Here is a 19,709-nt window from a genome sequence, read left to right as displayed (position 1 = left end):
GTAGAAGATGAAGGCTGTGTATTATTTGGGGATTTGCTGACCTTGAGCGTCCCTCCCTGGGAAGAAGTCGTAATGTGGGACAGAGGCTAGAGCTGGGCCATTGAGCCATATCTGCCAAGCTGGTGTCCAGAGCCCAGGTGGGGGCCTGTAAGAAAGACCACCTCTAGCCCTTCCTCAAGCTTCCAAGATCTACTATGACCTCAGACCAGAAGCAAAGAGCTGAGAAGGACACCCATTTTCTAGCTAGGACGGAGACCCCACACCCTAATGGTGGACAGTCCCTCAGTTCTTCTTTTTCCCACCCTCTTGTTTCTTTTCAGCCTTCTCTGTTAGCTTGCCAAAACTCCTGAGCATATTCACTGCCCTCTCTGCTGCTAGAATGGGCCCCACAGGACCAGCCTTCAAAGGCTCACAAACGATCTGTCACTGTGCCCCCTGGGAAATACTTCTCTAAATACAGCTTGGTCCCAGCAAGATTTAGCTCAGTGCTTGGATAGTGCTACCCACTCTTTCAGGTCACATCAATAAAGGCTAAGCATCTAAATGATGGAGGCTGGAATCATCTTTTCTATGTGAAGCTCAGACCTTTGGGAATTGGACTTTACAAACATTGGAAGGAATGTCACAAATCAAGAACAAATAAATGGAACTTTCAGGGAGTAATGATTGATAGTCACAGACTTCAGGACAACATGACAGGGATCAAAATCTGTCCAGGATTTTGTGGATGTTGTATTTCTCCCAATACGTTGTAAGCTCCTTGAAGCCTTGTTTATCTTACTAACTCCTTCATCATCTTGAACTTACCACTGGTCATCATTCACCTGGGGGCAGGGTGTGGCAACTATTACACAGACAGATAAACGGATAGATGGAGGACAGTGGAGGTAGTGAGTGGATGAGTGAGTGCATGGGTGGGTGGATGGAGGAGTGGGCAGGTAAACTGATAGGTCAGCCTGGGTGAGGAAGCATCTCAGGTTCTGAAGGAAGGAAGGATGGAAGCTGGAGTGAACCTGGCCAGTTTAAAGCCTAGGCTTCTCAAAGATTATCTACAAAGGGCACGAAAGATGCTAAAACAGGCAATATGGACAGATTAGGCTCTCTCAACACTGGTAACTTCCAGTATCAAAAGACTCAGTCAGAAAATGAGGTTAGGGGCTGGGGATGTAGCTGGGTTGGTTGATTGCATGCCCAGTACACAAAGCCCTGGATTTGTCCTCCAGCACTGCGTGCGTTGGCATGGCAGTGTGAAGCTGTACTCTCAGCACTCAGGTGGGGAGACAGGAGGATCAGAAGTTCAAGGTTACTTTTGGCTACATAAGAGTTTGAGGCCAGCTTCGATTACAGGAGATTACCTGTTAGAGGTGTGGAGGGGTGAGAAAGGGAGGGGGAATGCATAAAAAAGAAAAAAAGAGATGAGGTTAAGAAGTGAAGCCACAAGGGAGGAGATATACCAATCCATATGACCAAAGGCCTATCTAGTGTAAATAAAGAACTCCTTTAAATTAACGAGAAAGGCATGGAAAAAAAGAGAAAAAGAAAGAAAGAAAGAAACACTTTTAGTCCTAGCTCTCGGGGGGCAGAGGCAGGCAGATCTCTGTGATTTCAAGGCTAGCCTGGTCTACAACTAGAGCTCCAGGACAGCCAGAACTGTTACACAAAAAACTTTGTCTTGAATCCTCCTTCTCTCCCCCCAAAAAAAGGAAGGAAAGAGGGAAGGAAGGAAAGAAGGAAGGAAGGAAAGAAGGAAGGAAGGAAAGAAGGAAGCAAGGAAAGAAGGAAGGAAAGAAAGAAGGAAGGAAAGAAGGAAGGAAGGAAGGAGGAACAGAAGGAAGGAAAAGAGCCCTGCAGACAGCTGGGGAAAGAGTTGAGCAGTCTTTTATGACTGCTCACAAAAACACCAGGTGAATCCTAAGCATGTGAGAGGAAGGCACACAGCATCCTTAGTCACTGGGCAAAGCAAAGTGAGGCCCACTGAGGTCACCTTCAGCACCTGCACACCAGCAGAATGGACGAGTGCTGGCGGGGTGTGTACAGATGGAACTGTATCATGAGTGTCAGTATGCCCAGGGGGAGCCACCATAGACAACCCTTAGCACCTATCAAGTAAAGCCAGAAAATGTGCTCATGCATGGCCAGAAAGTCCACTTCTAGGCACACAGCAAGAGGGTGTCTGTGCACCCACACACTTCTCCGTATGTAGAGCAGTGTCTCTACACAATGTTAATGAGAACCTCAGGCTGGAAGCAGCCCAAATGCCGGTGAACAGCATGCTGCTATCATGTCTACACAACAGAGTACTGCTCAGCAAGGAAAAGGGATGTGCTACTGAGACAACATCGTGGATGGCACCCGTAAGTGTTATCTAGGGAAGAAAAATAGGCTGTGTCAGATTTCTGTGCGTTCCAGGCAAGCCTGGTCCACAGAGCAAGTTCTAGGAAGGACAGGCAGGGCTGCACAGAGAAATCCTATCTGGAAAAAAACAAAACAAAACAAAACAGAAGGAAACAAACAGTATATAGACTGTGTGTCTGTCTTGAGAAGTACAAGAGCAGGGAATACTAACCTAACTACTACTACTCACCTAATAGTACTTGAACATAAGTCAGAGTAATGAGCTGGGGGCTATCAGGCAGGGTCGCAGGAGAGTCTGTGGAGTCTTGGGATTGTCTCCATACTGGGGAGTGTGTGTGTGTGTGTTTACTAGACTGAGCCCTGAAGCACCTGTGTCTTCTCCATATCATCATACTAGACCTCAAACACTTCCTTTGTCATAGGAGAATTCAGTATCTGGTATGGAAAGGGAGAAGGTGGCAGAGCCCAAAGAACTCGCTTACCCTTTAAAGACTTGTGGTTTTCAGGACTGTACCCAGGGCATCTTGATACAAGGAACTGTGTGAAGAGAGACTGACTTGTGTTGGAGGCCAGAGAGCTGGACGGATGCTGAGATCCTGTAGGAAAGCCTATGGGATGGGGAAGACCGTCACGGATGACATCCACCTGGGGCTTTCCCAAGGCCTGTGCCCCGGGGATGCACACCTCATTTGCAGAGGCACACAAGTAGAACTGGGCACCTCATGCCCCACCTTGCCCTGCCCCAGGGCTCATGAGCTCCCCACTTCTCTCCCAGGACTCTGGGTCTATGTTGGCTTCTGTGCCAGATGTCCCTCTTCCACCACCGCCTGTCTCTAGGATGCTAAACCTAAGATAGAGATTCCAAGTGGCTCTACTCACAGACTCTAGGTACCTCAACTATCAGTTAGCCTAGGGCCCTGGCAAGTCCATGCTGCTTCTCCCAGCAGGAAGCACATCTTGGAAACTCTGATGATGTCATGGAGGTCACCTGGGCTGCTCTTCTTGTGAATCAGGTTGTGTCACAGGATGCTGTCTCAGGTGACAGCCTATAAAACTTACCTGTTAATAGAGCACTGAGGACCTGGTTTCCTTTGGAAAGAAGCCATGATAATAAGGGACTGGACTGAGGGATTCTCATGGGTGTTAAGAGGGAAGGCCTGAGTAATCCTCACGCTCCACCCCCTTCTCCAGCTGGTAATACTGGAGCCTACACTGTCCCTGAACCTCTCATCCATCCCCTCTCCCCACCATATCCACAGCCCAGTCCAGGTTACAGCCCTGGACTGCAGGAGATCCCTTGCTGTCCCCAGCCCTAGCTTCTCAGTGCTTTCATGTGATCATCCCCTTCCTTTGTTCAGGGATAATTGACAGTCAAGAAATGTGAAAAGCTTAAAATTAGGGTTTTCAACAACTCCTGATCAATCAGTCCAAGCCCAGGCTGTTTCTGTGACTGGAGAAGAGGCCCCGCACCCTATTTTAAGCTTGAGCCCTGCACATGTTAACTGTCACTCCACAAGTGAGTTTTGCTTGTTTGCACGCACTACCAGAAAATGGGCCCAAGCAGCAGCAACACAGCACACACTGCCTTTTCAAATGTCTGCTTCCTCTACGCACCACACTGTTCCCTGCCCTTGCGCAACTTCCGTGACTTGCAACATTGGCAGCTTTCCATTTTCCAAGCTTTGCTCTGTTTCTCAATTTGTTTACCCATTCTCCTGGTGGTGAGCAACTGGGCTGCTTGGGGTTCCGGCGTTTGTGGATAATGTTGCCTTTTGCCTACAGCTTCCGTGTGCACGCGGTGGGTTTCTCTTAGGAAGCGCCTCTTGTTGGACTGCTGGGACTGTAGATCTATGTCACCCTTGCTACTCTTTCAGAGGACCCAGGTTCAGTTCCCAGCAGCCACATGGCAGCTCAGAACCCTCTGTACTCCGGGTCCGGGGAACCCGGCACTGTCCTCTGGGCTTCACCGGCACTGCATGCATGTTTTACCCAGATACACATGTGAGCAAACACTCACAGATATAAAAATACATCAAAATTTTTTTCTTTTGGTTTTTTGAGACAGGGTTTCTCTGTGTAGCTCTGGCTGTCCTGGAACTCACTCTACAGACCATGTTGACCTCAAGCTCCGAGCTCTACCTGCCTCTGTCTCCTGGGTGCTGGAATTAAAGGCATGCACCACCACAGCCCAGCAAATAAGTAAAATAAAGTAAAAAACAAACCCCACCAACCCGGGGCTACTAATTAGCAAGTACACGTGTGTGTCTTGCTTCAGTGTCTTCAAGGTAAGGTTCAAAAGCGCAAAGCCAGGGCAGGATAGTGATGGTGCGTGTCTGTAATCCCAGCACTTGGGAGGCACAGGCAGACAGAGCTCTATGAACTGGTCTACAGAGGAAGTCCCAGGACAGCCAAGGCCACAGAGTGAAACCCTATCTCAGAAAACAAAACAAAACTAAACTAAAAGATTCCCAAAGCCAGATTAGATTCATTACCACCGTTGCCCTCTTCACGGGCAGAGCACGCTTTCTGCTACCCTCAGACACGTTGTGCGCCGTTATGCCTCTGAGCACTCGCACATACTCTTCCTCCTCCAGGAATGCTGTTCACCTCATCTCTGACTCATACTTGATGACCCAAATCCCCTGACAGTCTTCTCTTCATCCCTCATTTGGATAACATGTGATTATTAGGCACTGGGCACGTGCTGGGCTCTACTTTAGGCACCAGAGGAACAGCAAATAAAACAGACTAAATATCTCATGAAGCTGATGTGTTAGACAGTGACTACACACGTAGTAGCATGCCTGGCACCCAAGTCTCTGCTCTGCTCCCTCACGCGGCTCTGTGTGCATTTTCATTTCCATTCTACCTCCTCTGGGCATGTACAAGTCAGCGGTGGATCTCCCTGTCAAGGCTGAGAGCTCTGGGAGGGTAAAGACAGGCTCAGGTCTCCTGGGAATAGGAGCAAGGGTGATGTCACCTCTACAGTTACAGAACCTTCCAATGGCTCTGGTTGCGCTTGCTCGTCCCTCCCAAGTACAGCCTCGAACTCAGAGAGATGTGCCTGATTCTGCCTCCTGAGTGCTGGAATTAAAAGCATGTACCACTACCACGTTGCCTATCAGCTTTCTTTCTTATACAATCCAGGACCACCAGCCCAGCGGGAGCATCCACCATGGCCTAGGCCCTCCCCCATCAAACACAAATTAAGAAAACGTTCTACAGGCTGGCCCACAGTCCGACCTTATGGAGGCATTTTCTCAATTGAGATTTCTTCCACTCAGATGACTATAGTTTGTATCAAGTTGACATAAATCTAGACAACACACTTCTCATTCCAGGGACGGATGCTAGGTGCAGGGGGTAAAACAGGCCTGGTTAGGGTGCAGGAGACAGCTCGCTAGCCTAGAGTGCCAGCCTCTCACCCGCCTTTCTTTCAGTGTAGACCCTGTGGCAGTGCTGGAGGAGGTAGATGCCAGGGCAGTCTCAGAGATGTTGGATTTAGGAGAGGAAGCACACACTGAGCCCACGAAAAGCACTCACATGCTTCCCGAGGCTGTTGAAAGCTTCCACAGCCACTTTCTGCTATTTTCACCTCCTACCATCCCATTCACTCCCTGGCTTCTTCTGGGACATTCCATCTTTCTTCAAAAGCCTATCAAAACCCTTCTGGTGTCCTTCTGGGTACTCATTTTGCCATTAAGCTCAGGCATCCCACTTGGACTGTACCTCGGGAGGGGAGGGGAGAGGAGGGGAGGGCAGGAGGAAGTACTCCCCATCTTCTTTGAACTGTGCCCTCTACATGGCAAAGAGGGACTCCCCCCAAGGAAGAGCTTGTTGCCCTGAAGTCACAGCTTCAGGTAATTCCTGCCGGTGGCTCTCTTTAGAGAGCTCAGCCATACGGAGGTGATTCACTCACAGAGGACCTCTCACACACGGCTATCGAAAAGACTGCAAGCTCCACGGGCGTCACTCTCTCCCTCTGTGTCTTTCTACATGATGGTTTCAGGCACCTGAACTTAAACATGAGGGCGGTGCTGAAAGTGAAACATTTAATTTCTCCACTCCACACAAGTGTAACCCCTTTTCTGACAACGAGTTTGATTGGCTGTGCTTAGAGACTTCCCACTTCTCTCTGCTCTGAATCAAATCGTAATTGCTCTGAATCAAAAAATGGCATTCTTCCTAGGTGACAGATGCTGGACAGACATCTCAGTAGTAAGATACAAATGTGTACTTACAACACACACACACACAGACACACACACACAGACACACACACACACACACACACACACACACGCCTCTGTTGTATATGGTCACTCAGAATCTTTCCAATTCTCATATTTGCTTCTGGTGGCCAGTGTATCCAGGTAGCCAAGTCCTGTTCTGTAAACCAAGAGCCTGTAAACATTTCTTTCTGAAGTTACTTCTTCAGAGGCTATGGGGCAAAGGACAAACTGAAAGCATTATATAGGCATTTATATAATTATTTATAAAATAACCACTTAACATCGAAACCTTTGTTATTGTTATTCTCTCTCTGTGAGCATGCATGTTTGTGTGTGAGATGCTTATATGAATGCCTGGTGTGAAGACACAGGCCATGGCATACTTGTGGAGATCAGAGGACTATTTTCAGGAGTTGATTTTCTCCTTTCACCTTGGGCTCCATCCTGGGCTCAGAACTTGATTCTTTAGGCTTGCAAAGCAAGCATTTTCACCACCCACCCATCTCATTAGCTCCATACAACTACTTCTTTTTATTTATGTATTTTAGTTATAGTAATGCTCTGTCTTAATGCAAGCCAGAAGAGGGAAACAGATCCCATTACAAATGGTTGTGAGCCAACATGCGGTTGCTGGGAATTGAACTCAGGACCTCTGGAAGAGCAGCGGTACTGTTAACCACTAAGCCATCTCTCCAGCCCTCATAAAAACTATTTCTAATGTATGGATCATAATGGCAGAAATCTGGCTAGACTTGAAACTTAGATTGTTTTCTTTCCTATCTCTTGCTGTACACCAAGAGAGTCCTTGAGGCGTCTTCCCGGAGATCGTACTTTTTACAAGTGACAAAGGTCTGTGTGGGTGGGGAGCTGCTTTACCTATACTTTTAACATGACCAATAAGATGGCTCTCAGGAAGTAAGGTCAGGACTGTGCTGCGGGGGTGGGGTGCAGTGAGTGGTAGAAGGGCGGAGTTGAAATTCGTCTCTCCTGTTCCACGCCCACACCTGTGTGGGTCCTGCTTACTTTCTAGGCTTGTTTCCTAGTTCTTCACAGACTCTCAACTCATTAACCATCACATATCTTTTCCCCTTAAGGTAATTAGAGCTGGTTTCTGTCTGTGCCTCTCAGAGCTCCTTGATGGATGGACATTGTGGGAGATTCACCTGTCCATCCCAGTGGACATCTGAGCATGTATTCGGGGACACAGGGGCCCAGCCAATCTCAGGATCCTGGATTTTCACATCTCCTCTCCCTGGGATAGTTGCTGTGGTTCCAGGATCTGAGACCTTCCTCAGTTTGCCCTGGGGATCCTCAAGTGCTTGGGTGAGTCCAGGAGACTCACCCTTGTTCTTGGGGTAGGATGTCAGCCGTGTAGTAGTCACGCATGGGCTCACCCTGACTGAACAATAAGGGGGTCTGTTTGTGCAGTTCTCTCCAGTGGGCAAAGCAGAATACGGCTGAGACTCAAGTCATCCTTGTTTAGAGAAAAGGGACACCGGTGGCTTCCGTCACTGAAGACACGGATGTGCATAAGTAGGGCCATGCTCCAGCAGGGGCAGCTGCTCCACTTCCACCTCAGTTTACCTCAGGTGGCATGCTGCCACCCAGTGCCTGGGGCTGTCAACTTCTACCTGCCACCAATGCTGGATCTTCATTGTCTCTGGGTTAGTGGTCCATCTCTGGGATCGGAGCCTGCCTCAGAGGCCCACTCTCGGCATCACCTGTCTTAAATATGGTTCCCTAGGAGCAGAACTGAAAAGGTGTTTTATTCAGGGTTTGTATTAAGTTGGTACATCCTTTGCTGAGTAAAAAGGAAATAGATGGACATAAAAATGGCACTAATTACATGATTCCTTCACCACGTCTAGGCATTATCCAAACAGGCCTCCCTCGGTAAGTTCTAGTTGAGGTAAAGAAGTGTGTCTGACCTCCAGGAGGTCAAGCTGGACTGTGAGGTGAGGACCACTGTGTCTGTCTGTGTGGTCGCTGTGCGTTGGGCCAGCAGGGTTCATCTGTCTATCTGTTCCCCTGGGGAAGTGTTGAATAAAGTAGTCACACTGAGGTCCTAGGATAAAGTACTACAAATGCTTTCAGGTGAAACTGAGCTCACTTTGGGGATGAACATTGAACTTATATTCTAAACGGACGCCAAAGCAACACAGTATGACCTCACCATACAGGCAGGCAGCTATGTGCCGGGAGACCCCGAAGGCAGGGTCTGCAAACCTGACAGGGCTGTTGAGGGAAGGAAGAACGGACAGCCACTAAAGAACTGAGACATCCAGGGACACAGAAAAGCTAGGTCAGGCGGCTGGGAGCTTCAGCCATTTATGGCGTACAGTGCAGGGGCAGGGTTAACTAGCGTTAGTTGGAAGTCTCTGTCATGCGCAGTCTTAGGCTGTAGACAGAAGGAGGAAGTGGCAGTTGCTAGTTTCCACTCACATTGGTCAATGGTTAGTGAACACTAGTAAAATGACAGAAGCCTTTGCCTTTCCAAACTTGACCCAGGGAAAAGACTTGGCTAATTAATTTCCCATGGGTCCATTTCCTTGATCCTTGACATGGCTGTTTCATGTAAAACCATACACATTCACTCACAACTCCTACAGGTGTTTATGCTTTACTTGGGTTGGAGGTGGAGAGGGGAGAGATGGAGGAACTTGGGAGACACTAGAAGGAAGGCAGAGCAGGCAGAGGAGAGGGTAGCAGCGAGCTCTGGTGAGGTTCTGGCTTGGTGAGCCTCAGAGCAGTCTGCTGGGGGACTGCGCTCACCCTGCTGAGAGGCTGCCCTGTACTTCTTTGGCAGTCAGTTGCGGGCTGCAGGCTGCTAGCAACCTTCCAGGCACTCCCTGTCTACCGAGAGTGGCTGACTGTGTAGGGACTTGGCGGGTCCCCAATAGTGGAGGAGCGGTGGGTCACAGTACAGGAGGTCTCACTGAGGCCCGGAGAGGTGGCTCAGCAGTTGAGAGTGCTTGCTGCTCTTAAAGAGGACCTGGGTTCAATTCCTTGTCCTCACATGGCAGCTTACATCTGCTTACAACCCCAGTTCCCGGGGCTCCAAGGCCATTTTTGTCTTTTAAGAGCAACAGGTATACACGTGGAACACATAACATATATGCAAGCAAAACACTCAGACATATAAAAATAATGTTGGTTTGTTTTTTCTGAGACAGAGCCTCTCTGTGTAGCCCTGGCTGTCCTGGACTCACTTTGTGGACCAGGCTGGCCTCGAACTCACGGAGATCTGCTGCCTCTGCCTCCCTGAGTGCTGGATTACAGGCGTGTGCCACTGCACCTGGCTTCATAAAAGAATTTTTAAAAAGTTTTATGGCCAAAGTCTTTTTTAAAAAAATTATTTATTTTTATGTACATTGGTGTTTTGACTGGATGTACATCTGTGAGGGTGTCATATCCCCGGAACAGGAGATACAGACAGTTGTGAGCCACCATGTGGGTGCTGAGAAATGAACCTGGGTCCTCTGAAAAAGCAGTCGGTACTCTTAACCACTGAGCCATCTCTCAAGCCCATGGCCAAAGTCTTTACTCCCCACACTCAAGAGGCAGATGCAGGCAGATCTCCGTGAGCTTGGGGCCAGCCTGATCTACATAGAAAGTTCCAGGCCAACCAGGGCTACATAGAGATAATCAATCTTAAAAAAAAAAATAGTTCAACTCAAGGACAGGGTGAACTTGAGCCCCAGTTTCTTAGAGACTGGGCTTTTTGCCTCCCCTTTCCCCATTAGATTTATTATTTTTAATCATGTCTGTGTTGGGGGCCATCGTTCAGCTTTGCTTTGCCTTGGATGACTTTTTTCATCTCATACCTAGGCCCTCCATTCCAGAAGAAGGCTGCTTGTCCCCAGGCATGAGCTGGGCCAAGGCTGCCATGAAGTCTTGAGGAAGCCACAGGCCTGTATAAGGCCAGTATATCTCTGACAGCAGGGTATCAGGCTAAAGATGCTAAGTCTTGTCTTTACCGCCTCCTACTCCTCTGCTCACTTCCTGCCTTGAAGGCAATGGTGCTCACCAGTTTTGCTTTAACCACAACCCACAAGAACTAATCTGACGTGGCATGCATACATACGCTCCCATCTCCACTTTGAGAGTTGCCTGACATCATTTCCTTTCCCTATAGGGACCCTCCTACTATTTTCCATCTTGTTTATCTGTTTTATTTAAAGAGTATGGCCAAGCCCCCGATGTGCTTATTTCTCAGCTCATTGCAAAGTCACTTAAGGCAATGAGAAGTGGAGGTACCCTGTGTAAAGCTTCTCTCACACCCAGGAAGCTCTCCTGACATCTCAGGCTGCTGAGGACAAGGCTGCCAGATGGTGGCAGAAGCTTGCAGCTTAGCAGCAACCAGGACTCCAATCTTTCTCTTCCCACCTTCAGCTCCTATTCAAACAAGAAACTCTGGCCACCTTATCACAGTCCCTGCCTTCCTTGGAGGTGGTGCTTCTCAGTGCCCAGGTCCCCATTGGCAGCCCTTCAGCCTAACTGGCTCTTGTGCACACCCACTCAAGCGTGTTCCATCTCCCCACCTTTGTCACACACTCCGTTCATACCAGTGGATATATCTGGGGAGCCTGCTGAGCTGTCACTTTCAGCCCTTCCTGGGAGAAAGCTAAGGGCAATGATGGTTACTGGCCTTGCCAATCAGATCCACTTCCCTAAAACTAAAATTGGGTACACAGAAATAGTCTGTGCTGGGTGTTAGAACTGTGGCCTGAGGAGGGAACCCATAAAAAATGCAGCTACATAGTAAACTCAAGTTTCTCTTGCAGTGGAGCAGGGAAACAGTAGGGAGAAGCCCGCTGGCCAGACAGGGCTCTGCAGCCTTCAGGGAGAGCAGTTTTAAGGTATTTATGAAGCATGGCTGTGCCCAGATGCTGTGGACAAAGCCTGACTCGACACGGACAGTTCTCAGCAAGGGTTATTCGACAGCCTGAGTCACAGATGGCCTAAGGACTCAGCATCCCTCCAGGACTTGGCCCTGGCTAGCGTCCCATATTTAGCCAGTCAGCACAGACTTTTGTCCCAAAGCTCTCAGCAGGGCGAGTTGGAGGTAGGCTCGACCAGGAGGGATCAATACCTGGGGCTCTTTATATTGACAGGAGTTTCAGGACCTCATATAGGGACACCAGGGCAGAATGCTTCCAAGGCAACACCCAAGCCATTGCATTGTCTCTGTGTGTGCACAGACCAACAGGACAGGGTGGTGGTTTAAAAACCAAAGCCCGTTCCCTCAGACCAGTCCTTAACACCCACAAAACAGCTAACTCAACAGAACCTTCGTTTTTGTCAATTTATTTAGAAAAAAATTAACATGAGCAAATGAGATACCTCAGTGTTACAACAGAGTATAGAAATGCCTAGCAATAATCAAATAATTTGATCTTTAAATACAAAATAACCACATGAACACCTAATATACAGGTTTCATCTGAATACATATTTATTAGATAAATATTAGAGGTCACATCATCTAACTACATACAGCTTTGCAAGACTAGAAATCACAATTAGTTCTCTGACCAGTCGAAAGTATGAGATGGCTGCAGTGTACATACGATGTACAGAGACAATGGCGGTTTCCGTGGACATCACTTCAGGCTGCACGTGTGGGCGTGGATGCGTGTACGTGTGAATCACCTGTGATCATGATATCAAAAACTTATACAAAGTATGGATTTGGTTACAATTTTTTCTTCTGAAATCCCCGTTTCTCTTCATTGTTTCCATAGCACCCTAAAAATACACAGGTGGCAGTCCCAGGACACTGAAGGTAAATAGTACATGTAGGTAAAATAGAAACAAAACAGAACAGAAATGCCTTTCCACACAGGGGCAGGGTATATTACATGAGACAAAGGCGGAGTCACAAAGGCTAACGAATGGGATCTAGTATTCCACGTAAGATGAAGGAGTTCCAAGCCTTTTGTTTTGTTTCGTAAAATAAAAACAATACACATTCCGAGAGAAATGAATGCATTTTGTTGACATGTCTGTTTCTCATTTACATATGTACACACGTCCCTTGAGTCGCCGCTCTCACACTGCCTCATGTGGATGGGTCAGGCCCAAGGGCCCACTGGGAGCAGACCTGTAGCTCTCTGGGGTTTAGGGCTTCCGTTAGGGAGAAAGTGGTAGGAATCTTTTAAAAAATAAAATGGCTACAGGGAACATGAGACATGAATAAAGCTTCAAACCAAGAAGATGGGGGTGAACGCCTGTGCAGGGCCTTTCCCATCTGCTCATGGACTCCCAGCCCATTTTGCCGGGGGGTGGTCGGTACCAGCCTATGGGTGGGTTGCTCATTGTGGTAGAGTGGCTTGCTGAGACCTCATTTCCGAGGTCACTATGGCTCCAAGTTGTTGTCAGGAAGGTCTGAGGATCTTTCCAGAGCCTAGGCCTGCCCCTGCTTATAGATGTCACCTTTACCTGCATCTGTCACTACCAAGGCATGGCTCCGGCCCCAGATGTCTTCGTACCTCAAACCCTGGATGAGCTCCAACGTTTCTCTGGAAGGGGATATTCCCAGAGTGTGGGCTTCAGGCTCTGTGGTGAACTTGCTGGTGGGCACTTGTCTGGGAGGGAGCCTAGGAAATCAGCCTCAGGTGTGACTGAGAGATGGCAAGAGAGGCCAGGGCAACAGGGAGTGTCTAGGCGTTTTGCATTGGAAAGCTCTGGAGAACCTGGCCATGCCTGGACAAGAACCAGCAGAGACCCCAGGCTGTTCTGGGGCACAGTATCACGGCAAGAAGCAGGAACTTGTGAGAAAGGCATCGATCAGTCTGAAGCGAAACAGTCCATACGGTCCGACACAGCATGGCCACGTGCCTGGATGCGGGCACGGGGCAGGGACAGCCACATGGTACCTGATGTAGTGTCCCTACCAGCCGACGAAGAGTGGTTCTCAATAATGGGTTGCCTGGTCTCCCAACTTGAGCACAGCCGTCTCTTCTGCTCCTCCCTCATCTGTACAAATAGCCCTGGTTGTTTTTTTGTTTTTGTTGCTTGTTTTTTGTTTTTTTTTTTTTTGTTTTCTTTTTTTAAAAAGGACTCAGGTTTTGCCATTGAGTCAAGATATTTTAAAAACACCAGCAAAGGCTATAACCAGGTCATGAAAATGTTGAATATTATCAAAGACGATACTAAAATATTCACAAAGATATTTACAAAAGCGGTTCTTAAAATAATTGATTTGCATACTGAACACAGTTTGAAAAGACCTCAACAGGACACAGGAAGAAGAGGGTAGGGTGATGGCAGCTTTCCTTGTGCCGTCGGTTTTTTTGTTTGTTTTTTTTTTTTTTAGGGTGACAGTAAGTCAACAGTTAGGGTCACCTTTCTGGTTCAATCTGTTAAGAGTGCCAGGGAGCACAGAGATAGACCAATGACTGATGACAAACAAGGATGCTGACAGTGGACAGGAGGCAGGAGAGGACCCTGGGTGGCAGCATCGGAGAAGGGAGCAAAGAATTTACAGATGGGACTCATGTGGCCGGACAACCTGGCATCACTATAGGCCATGAGGCTCAGGGGCACAGAGCAGCCTGGAACAAAGCAGGCAAATGGCAAGCCAACAGGGACTCTTTAAGCTGAATGGAGTGAAACAGCAGAGGACCACCAGAGGCTGCACTTGCTAGGGTGAGCAGGAGTGTGGAGCGAGCTCTGGGTGGAGGGGAAAATGCTAGGAATGGCAGGCGACTACAGAAATGCCACAAGCTGCCTGCCAAGATATCCTGGTGCACACAGCAATGGCCTGGGGCTGGAGACAGAGGCAGCTTTGAGAGGAGAACCTGTTGGACCAGATTGATAGGCTTGGGGAGACATGGATGCCCTGGACTCTTGTTGTGGAGTCCAGTTTCTGCTCAAGTGCCTGTGCTGCCCAGCCTCTCTACCATGTACTCTTACAGTTGTATGGGGAAAGGAGAGTTAGAACCCAGAGGGAAGTGGGTCCCATAGAACAGTCCTGGAGAGGGAGGGCACGGGCAGGAGGAAGGAAAGAGAACACAGAGGGAGATGGTTTGCTTGCTGTCCAGATGAAATGTTCCTTTCCTTCGGTGACTTCAGAGCTTTCCGATGTGGTCATTTAAAAGCAGGGAGTGGCTTGGGGCAAAGCTGCAAGGCTTCTGGCTGCTCCTGTTGGGTTCTGGCTGACATCTTCCTATATCCCCCAACGAAGGGCACCTTTTGGTGTGGTGCACCGCTCTCTGGCCCCCGCAAGGTGTGGCCCTGGTCTTGGCTGAGGAGCCCTCCCTATGCATTGTCCCGACTCTGGGGAAGGCCCTGATCTGTTTCCCACCAGTCCCTACACAGGAGTGGCAAGCCCTCTCAGACTCACTTTGTCCTTGTTCTACTGAGAGAGTGTTTACAGGGCATCTTGGCTTAGAAGTCAGAGGCCAAAGCCATGACTTCTGGCCCTGAGGGATGTCCTCCTTCCCAGAGGTTTGTGCTTTTCTGTGGGGGTCATGTGTGTGTTGTGTATGTCTGAGGTTGTGTGCATGTGTGTGTCTGTGGCCTTTCTCACTGCTGCAAACTGTCGCTACTCCTCCAAGGCTTATCCACTGCTCTGGCCTGGGGGAGACAGTACAGGTTTCTCTCAGATTCCAGTCATTTGAAGGAGGTTCTGGGCCAGGAGGCAGGGATACGGTTTAAAAACATGGAAGAACTTTGGGGCACTGGAAGGTCGGTCGTCTGGAGTCAGCACACATGGAGGGGCCTATAGTCACCAATGGCATGTCTCTTGCTGGGCCTGGATTCCCTCAGCTGGGGTTCGTCTTCCAGGGGCCATCTTCAGTCTTGTTCTGGGCACAGGTCCCCGAGCATTCGGGCAAACAGGACTACAGACCCACATGGCCTTCCCTGCCTAGTGTGCTCCGCTCAGCCCCCAGCCTGAGGTCCTGGTGTGGGAGGCCTGAGCGTGGGCTCCTGGGAGGAAAAGTATGTGGGACAGATGGGGTAGGAGGCAAGGTGGGGAGGGCTGGCCCCAATGGAGGGTGGCCTTCAGTTGTTCTCAAAGAGAGACAGGAGGTCATCGTTGCTATTGCTTGGAAGGTCAGGGGGGTCCAGGTAGGAGAGGAGCTCGTCAGGGTTTGTGAGTTCCGGCAGTAGCTAGAAAAGAAGAAGCCCAGTTGAGGAGGCTGAAGGTGGTCCAGAAGGAACGAGAGGTCTCTCTGGCCTGCTCACTTCCTCCCTCTTGCCTCCTGGGGTTCTACCTCAAATACAGAAAACTATCAGTGTATGGGTGTGCTGGCTGTCTCCAAGACCAGTCTAGACCACTGAATCTCACCTGGGGCGGACATGTCTATACTCAACAAACGCCAAGGGCAGGGAGACCCTCGGCCTACCAGCAGGGACCCACTGGGCTGATCCCTTCGTCAGTGTCAGCCCCGAGGCAGGTCAAGGGCTGGGTTTCCTTTTGGTTGTTCCTCTGTCGTCTCAGATCCTGCCATGAGAAGCTTTGGGTCACACAGCCTACTGGCACAAGTCATTTGGCTTCATCCATGAGCACAAGGAAGGCCTTGGGAAGACCAGGTGGTCCTCACTGTGCTTACTGCCCTAGCCTTCTTCCAGAATCTTAGTGAGTTTGTGGCTGGTCAGCTGGCTATGCTGTCCTGTCCCTGTGGCACACTGTCCCCACTCCCCATGTGACACCCTTGGAGCTGTCACATAGGGGCAGAGGAGCTCCTGAATCAAGAAGCATCTAACTCACTGGTCTGGCTAAGGGAGGAGAATTGGGTGAGAAACCAAGATATTTGCAAACCAAAGATAGTGCCCTAGTTCTCCCTGCCAAGAGCTCTCTGAAGTCATTGGGTAGATGCTGACGGCAGGGCCAGGAGTCCAGTACCTAGGGATGGAGGCTGGCTACAGCTACTAGCTCCTGTGGGGGTAGGAGGGCCAAATGTCCAGTCCTGATCTTTGTGACCCCCAACTCCACTTTCTAGACCACCGAGGCCTCAGGATGGGAAATCCTTGAGTCTCAGCTTCCCACTTTGACCTTGTCTCCCCCCACCATCTTCTGTCATCCCACATGGAGGCTTCTGGGAGTGAGCAATGGAGCAAGCGGAAGCAGGGAATGGAAACACATGGACAAGGAGACCGCAGGCAGACAAGACCAGAAAGACGATGGTGGGGTGTCATTCTTATCCCTTCCCCTGCCTAGGCCAGAAGGTAGATATAGAAACAGCAAGCTTGGCGTGGGGGTGTGAGGGAAGGTGTTGGAAGAAGGGCAAGGACCCTCTTGCACTATCTCCAAGGCCTTGACTGTAAGGGTAAAAGATGGGTAGGACTGGGGAGCAAGAATACTGGGCCAAGGGGCTGATGGGTAGGGGTGGGCCTCGCATGACATATTCCCACATGGGGCATTCTAGTGCTAGAGTCAGGGGAGACTGGCTGGGGCCCACCCGCCACCCACCCACCTTCCCACCCGGGGCCTTGAGCCCTTACATACCCCCCTTCTCTTGGGAAGGTCCTGGTGCCATGCCTGGCCCCAGACCGAGGTGTGTGGTGACCCCAACTTACATCCAGTGAAGGTTCCGGCATGTCGGATGCTCCCTGTGCTCCGGCCTGACCCTCTAAGGCTGAGGAGGGGTTAAAGGTCAGGTCGCTGTGTGGATGGTTGCTGGGAGCGGCCTGTGGTGGCTGCCGGGGAGGCTGGGAAGGAGGAGGAGCCCCACTGTGATGTAATGGAGGCCCTGCCTGGCTGCTGGGGTGTGGTACGTGCAAGCCTTGTTGTATGGAGGGATGGGGCTGCTCAGAACTGCCAGCATGGGGCATCTGTGGAGGAGGAGAGAGCAGGAGAAAAGAGAGGTGAGGTGACGAGGCACGACGACGAATGCCTGGAGAAAATGAAAACCAAACAAACGGGGAAGTAACGACCCCAAACAAGGGCACCCCTCACAGAGAACAATGGTCTGGAGTAGAGGGGCAGGTAGAAAAAAAGAAAAAAGAAAAAAAAATCCTCTCCAGAAACCAATAACCAGGAAGGCTGTGAGGGGACAAGTGGGGGAGGGGCCTCGCTCTGCACAAAGCCTGGGAGGGACCTTGAGCCAGGCACAGAGAGCCTCCCACCCCACACTATCACAACAAACAACAGCAAGGGCAGAATGGACAAGCAAATGGACGTGTTTCTGGGAAGCGGGTAGCTGCTGGCAGTGCGGTGCACCCTCCCACCGAGGGCCAGGGCAGTGCAGAGCAGGCGTGGACACGGCACGGGCAGGTGTGCAGCTCAGGACTGGGAGTGTGACCGCCAAGCGGGCCCCTGGCTGGCGGTAAGGAGGCGGGTATGGAGGAGACAGGTGCTCTGCCTGCCTCCCTCCCAGGATGGAACACATCTGATGTCATAATGGCAGAGCAAGGGCATTTCAGGGTACTGCCTTCTCCTTGGTTAGCAATGGGCTTCATGCTGGGGCTGGTGAGGGATGGGGCGGGGCGACTCTAAAAGGTTAGCTAGGGAATTCATCTCTTTTATTTTTCAGTGCATTGAAAATCAGCTGTCTGTGGGTATAAGGGTTTTCATATAAACATGTGCCTGGTGATTGCTGTTTGCTGTTCCAAGTAGACCCTTCAAAGCAGAAGACCCAACGCTGTGTTGTCTACCTCCAGCAAAGGCCTCAGTCTGCTCTATGCATTTAGACAGGGCCACCAGCACCCCACCCCACCCCCTTCATTCTGCCAAGAATATACCCACTTGGTGACCAAACACTTCCATGGCCTCAGATGACTTTCATCCCTGCCCACCTCCATTTCTGGGTTCTTCTGTGCTGGCTTGGCAAGGGACGATTGTAACACCCTCGGTCTCCCAGACCCCGGTTTTTCTTTCCTTTTCTTCTAAAAGCTGCTCCCTGAGTCTGATGCCATCAGGTCTCTACCAAAAGCCCTAGTGTACCCTTTGTGGGGTGCAGGGCTCCAATGTGAGACCACTATCACAGTGCTCCTCCAGCCCAGGCTGGAAGAAAAGGCCCCATGGTGGTAAGAGGACAGCTGCGGGTCCCCTCTTACTCCCAGCAGCAGATGTCCCAGTGGTACCTATCCTGAGGGGGCAGGGAGGGACTCCACAGTCCCACGAACAGCTCAGCTCAGGGCAGAAATCTCGTAGCCTATGATATAGGTGCCGCCTCCTTGACCTTGACAAGAGCTAGAATGTTTCTAGCATTCAGGGCTCAGAGCCCTGCTGTTGTATCTGCCAATCTGCTACCTGGTGTGGGAGAATCCTTGGGCACATCAATGCTTGGCTAGAAACCTCTGCCCAAGAAGCCTCTAGCCATCTGCTCAGCCAGGCTAGGCTGCTTCTAGCTAGGAGATACACCAAGAGCAGACCTGGGGCCATCTCCCCATGTGGCACAAATTAATGCATTGCTAGGCCTGGTTGCATTGAAAGAGTGCAGGGATGGGACAAAAGAGCTGAGAAGAGGCCAGGCACACCTTTGAAGAATCCTGGGGGACCTCTGTGGCTGATTCGGCTACAGATTCCTTGATATAGAGTCTTGGCAGCAGGATGAACCAGGAATCAAAACTGCTTGGCCTGTATGACTCTCCCTACCATCTTACAGGCTTAGTGGCTGTGAGGGCTTGGGGTATACAGTATGTGTGGGGTGATGTGGGCGACTCCAGCTATGGAATGCTGAGGTCCTGGGAAGCTTGGAAGAGATCAGTGGCTGGAAGTTAAAAACTTCACCAGGCAGCATCAATTTCACTTTTCTTTCTTTTTCTGTCTTTTATTTTATTTTTCTTTGAGGCAGGCTCTCAAGAACTCAAACTTACTACATAGACTCTGAACTTTTGACTCTCCTCCCTGCATCTCCAAGTTCTGAGACTGCAAGTGTGTGCCATGTCCTGTTTGTTTACGCAGTGCTGGAGAAGCACTCTAACAACGGAGCTTTATCACCAGACACAGGACTCATTCTTAGTAGGAATCAGGGATTCAAGTGCGACACCTTTCTTCCAGGCCATGCGAGAGAAGACGAGAAGGCTCCTTTAAGTCTTCCGACATAGGTTCTCCAACCACTACCAGGTACGGCAGAAACTCTAGACCCTCTCTGGCTGGTATTCCTATCTGTGGCCCTTGCCTCCGAGGGGGCGCTGAGGCCTTACAGAGGCCACTTTAGTTGTTGGTTA

At 50.1% G+C, this 19,709-nt stretch overlaps 1 protein-coding gene across 5 annotated transcripts in view; it reads right to left on the bottom strand.

Moving 5' to 3' along the window:
- Positions 1 to 12,018: 12,018 nt before the first annotated feature.
- Positions 12,019 to 19,709, bottom strand: part of Zmiz1 (zinc finger MIZ-type containing 1) — a 201,262-nt gene continuing 193,571 nt past the window's right edge. For 4 of the 5 annotated variants that reach the window (XM_055612236.1, XM_055612235.1, XM_055612238.1 and 1 more), the window contains 2 exons: positions 17,115 to 17,369; positions 12,019 to 15,704 (listed from right to left, as the gene is read on the bottom strand). In XM_055612236.1, the coding sequence (XP_055468211.1) occupies positions 15,597 to 15,704; positions 17,115 to 17,369 (363 nt within the window). In that variant the 3' untranslated portion in view covers positions 12,019 to 15,596. The remainder of the gene's footprint in view (positions 15,705 to 17,114; positions 17,370 to 19,709) is intronic. The other variant, XM_055612239.1, reaches the window with a different exon arrangement.

This window comes from Psammomys obesus, unplaced genomic scaffold, assembly GCF_907164565.1.
Source record: "Psammomys obesus unplaced genomic scaffold, mPsaObe1.curated_primary_1811, whole genome shotgun sequence".
Classification (NCBI taxonomy): domain Eukaryota; kingdom Metazoa; phylum Chordata; class Mammalia; order Rodentia; family Muridae; genus Psammomys; species Psammomys obesus.
The sequence above is the reverse complement of the archived record's forward strand: the minus strand, read 5'-3'. Positions and strand labels throughout refer to the sequence as shown.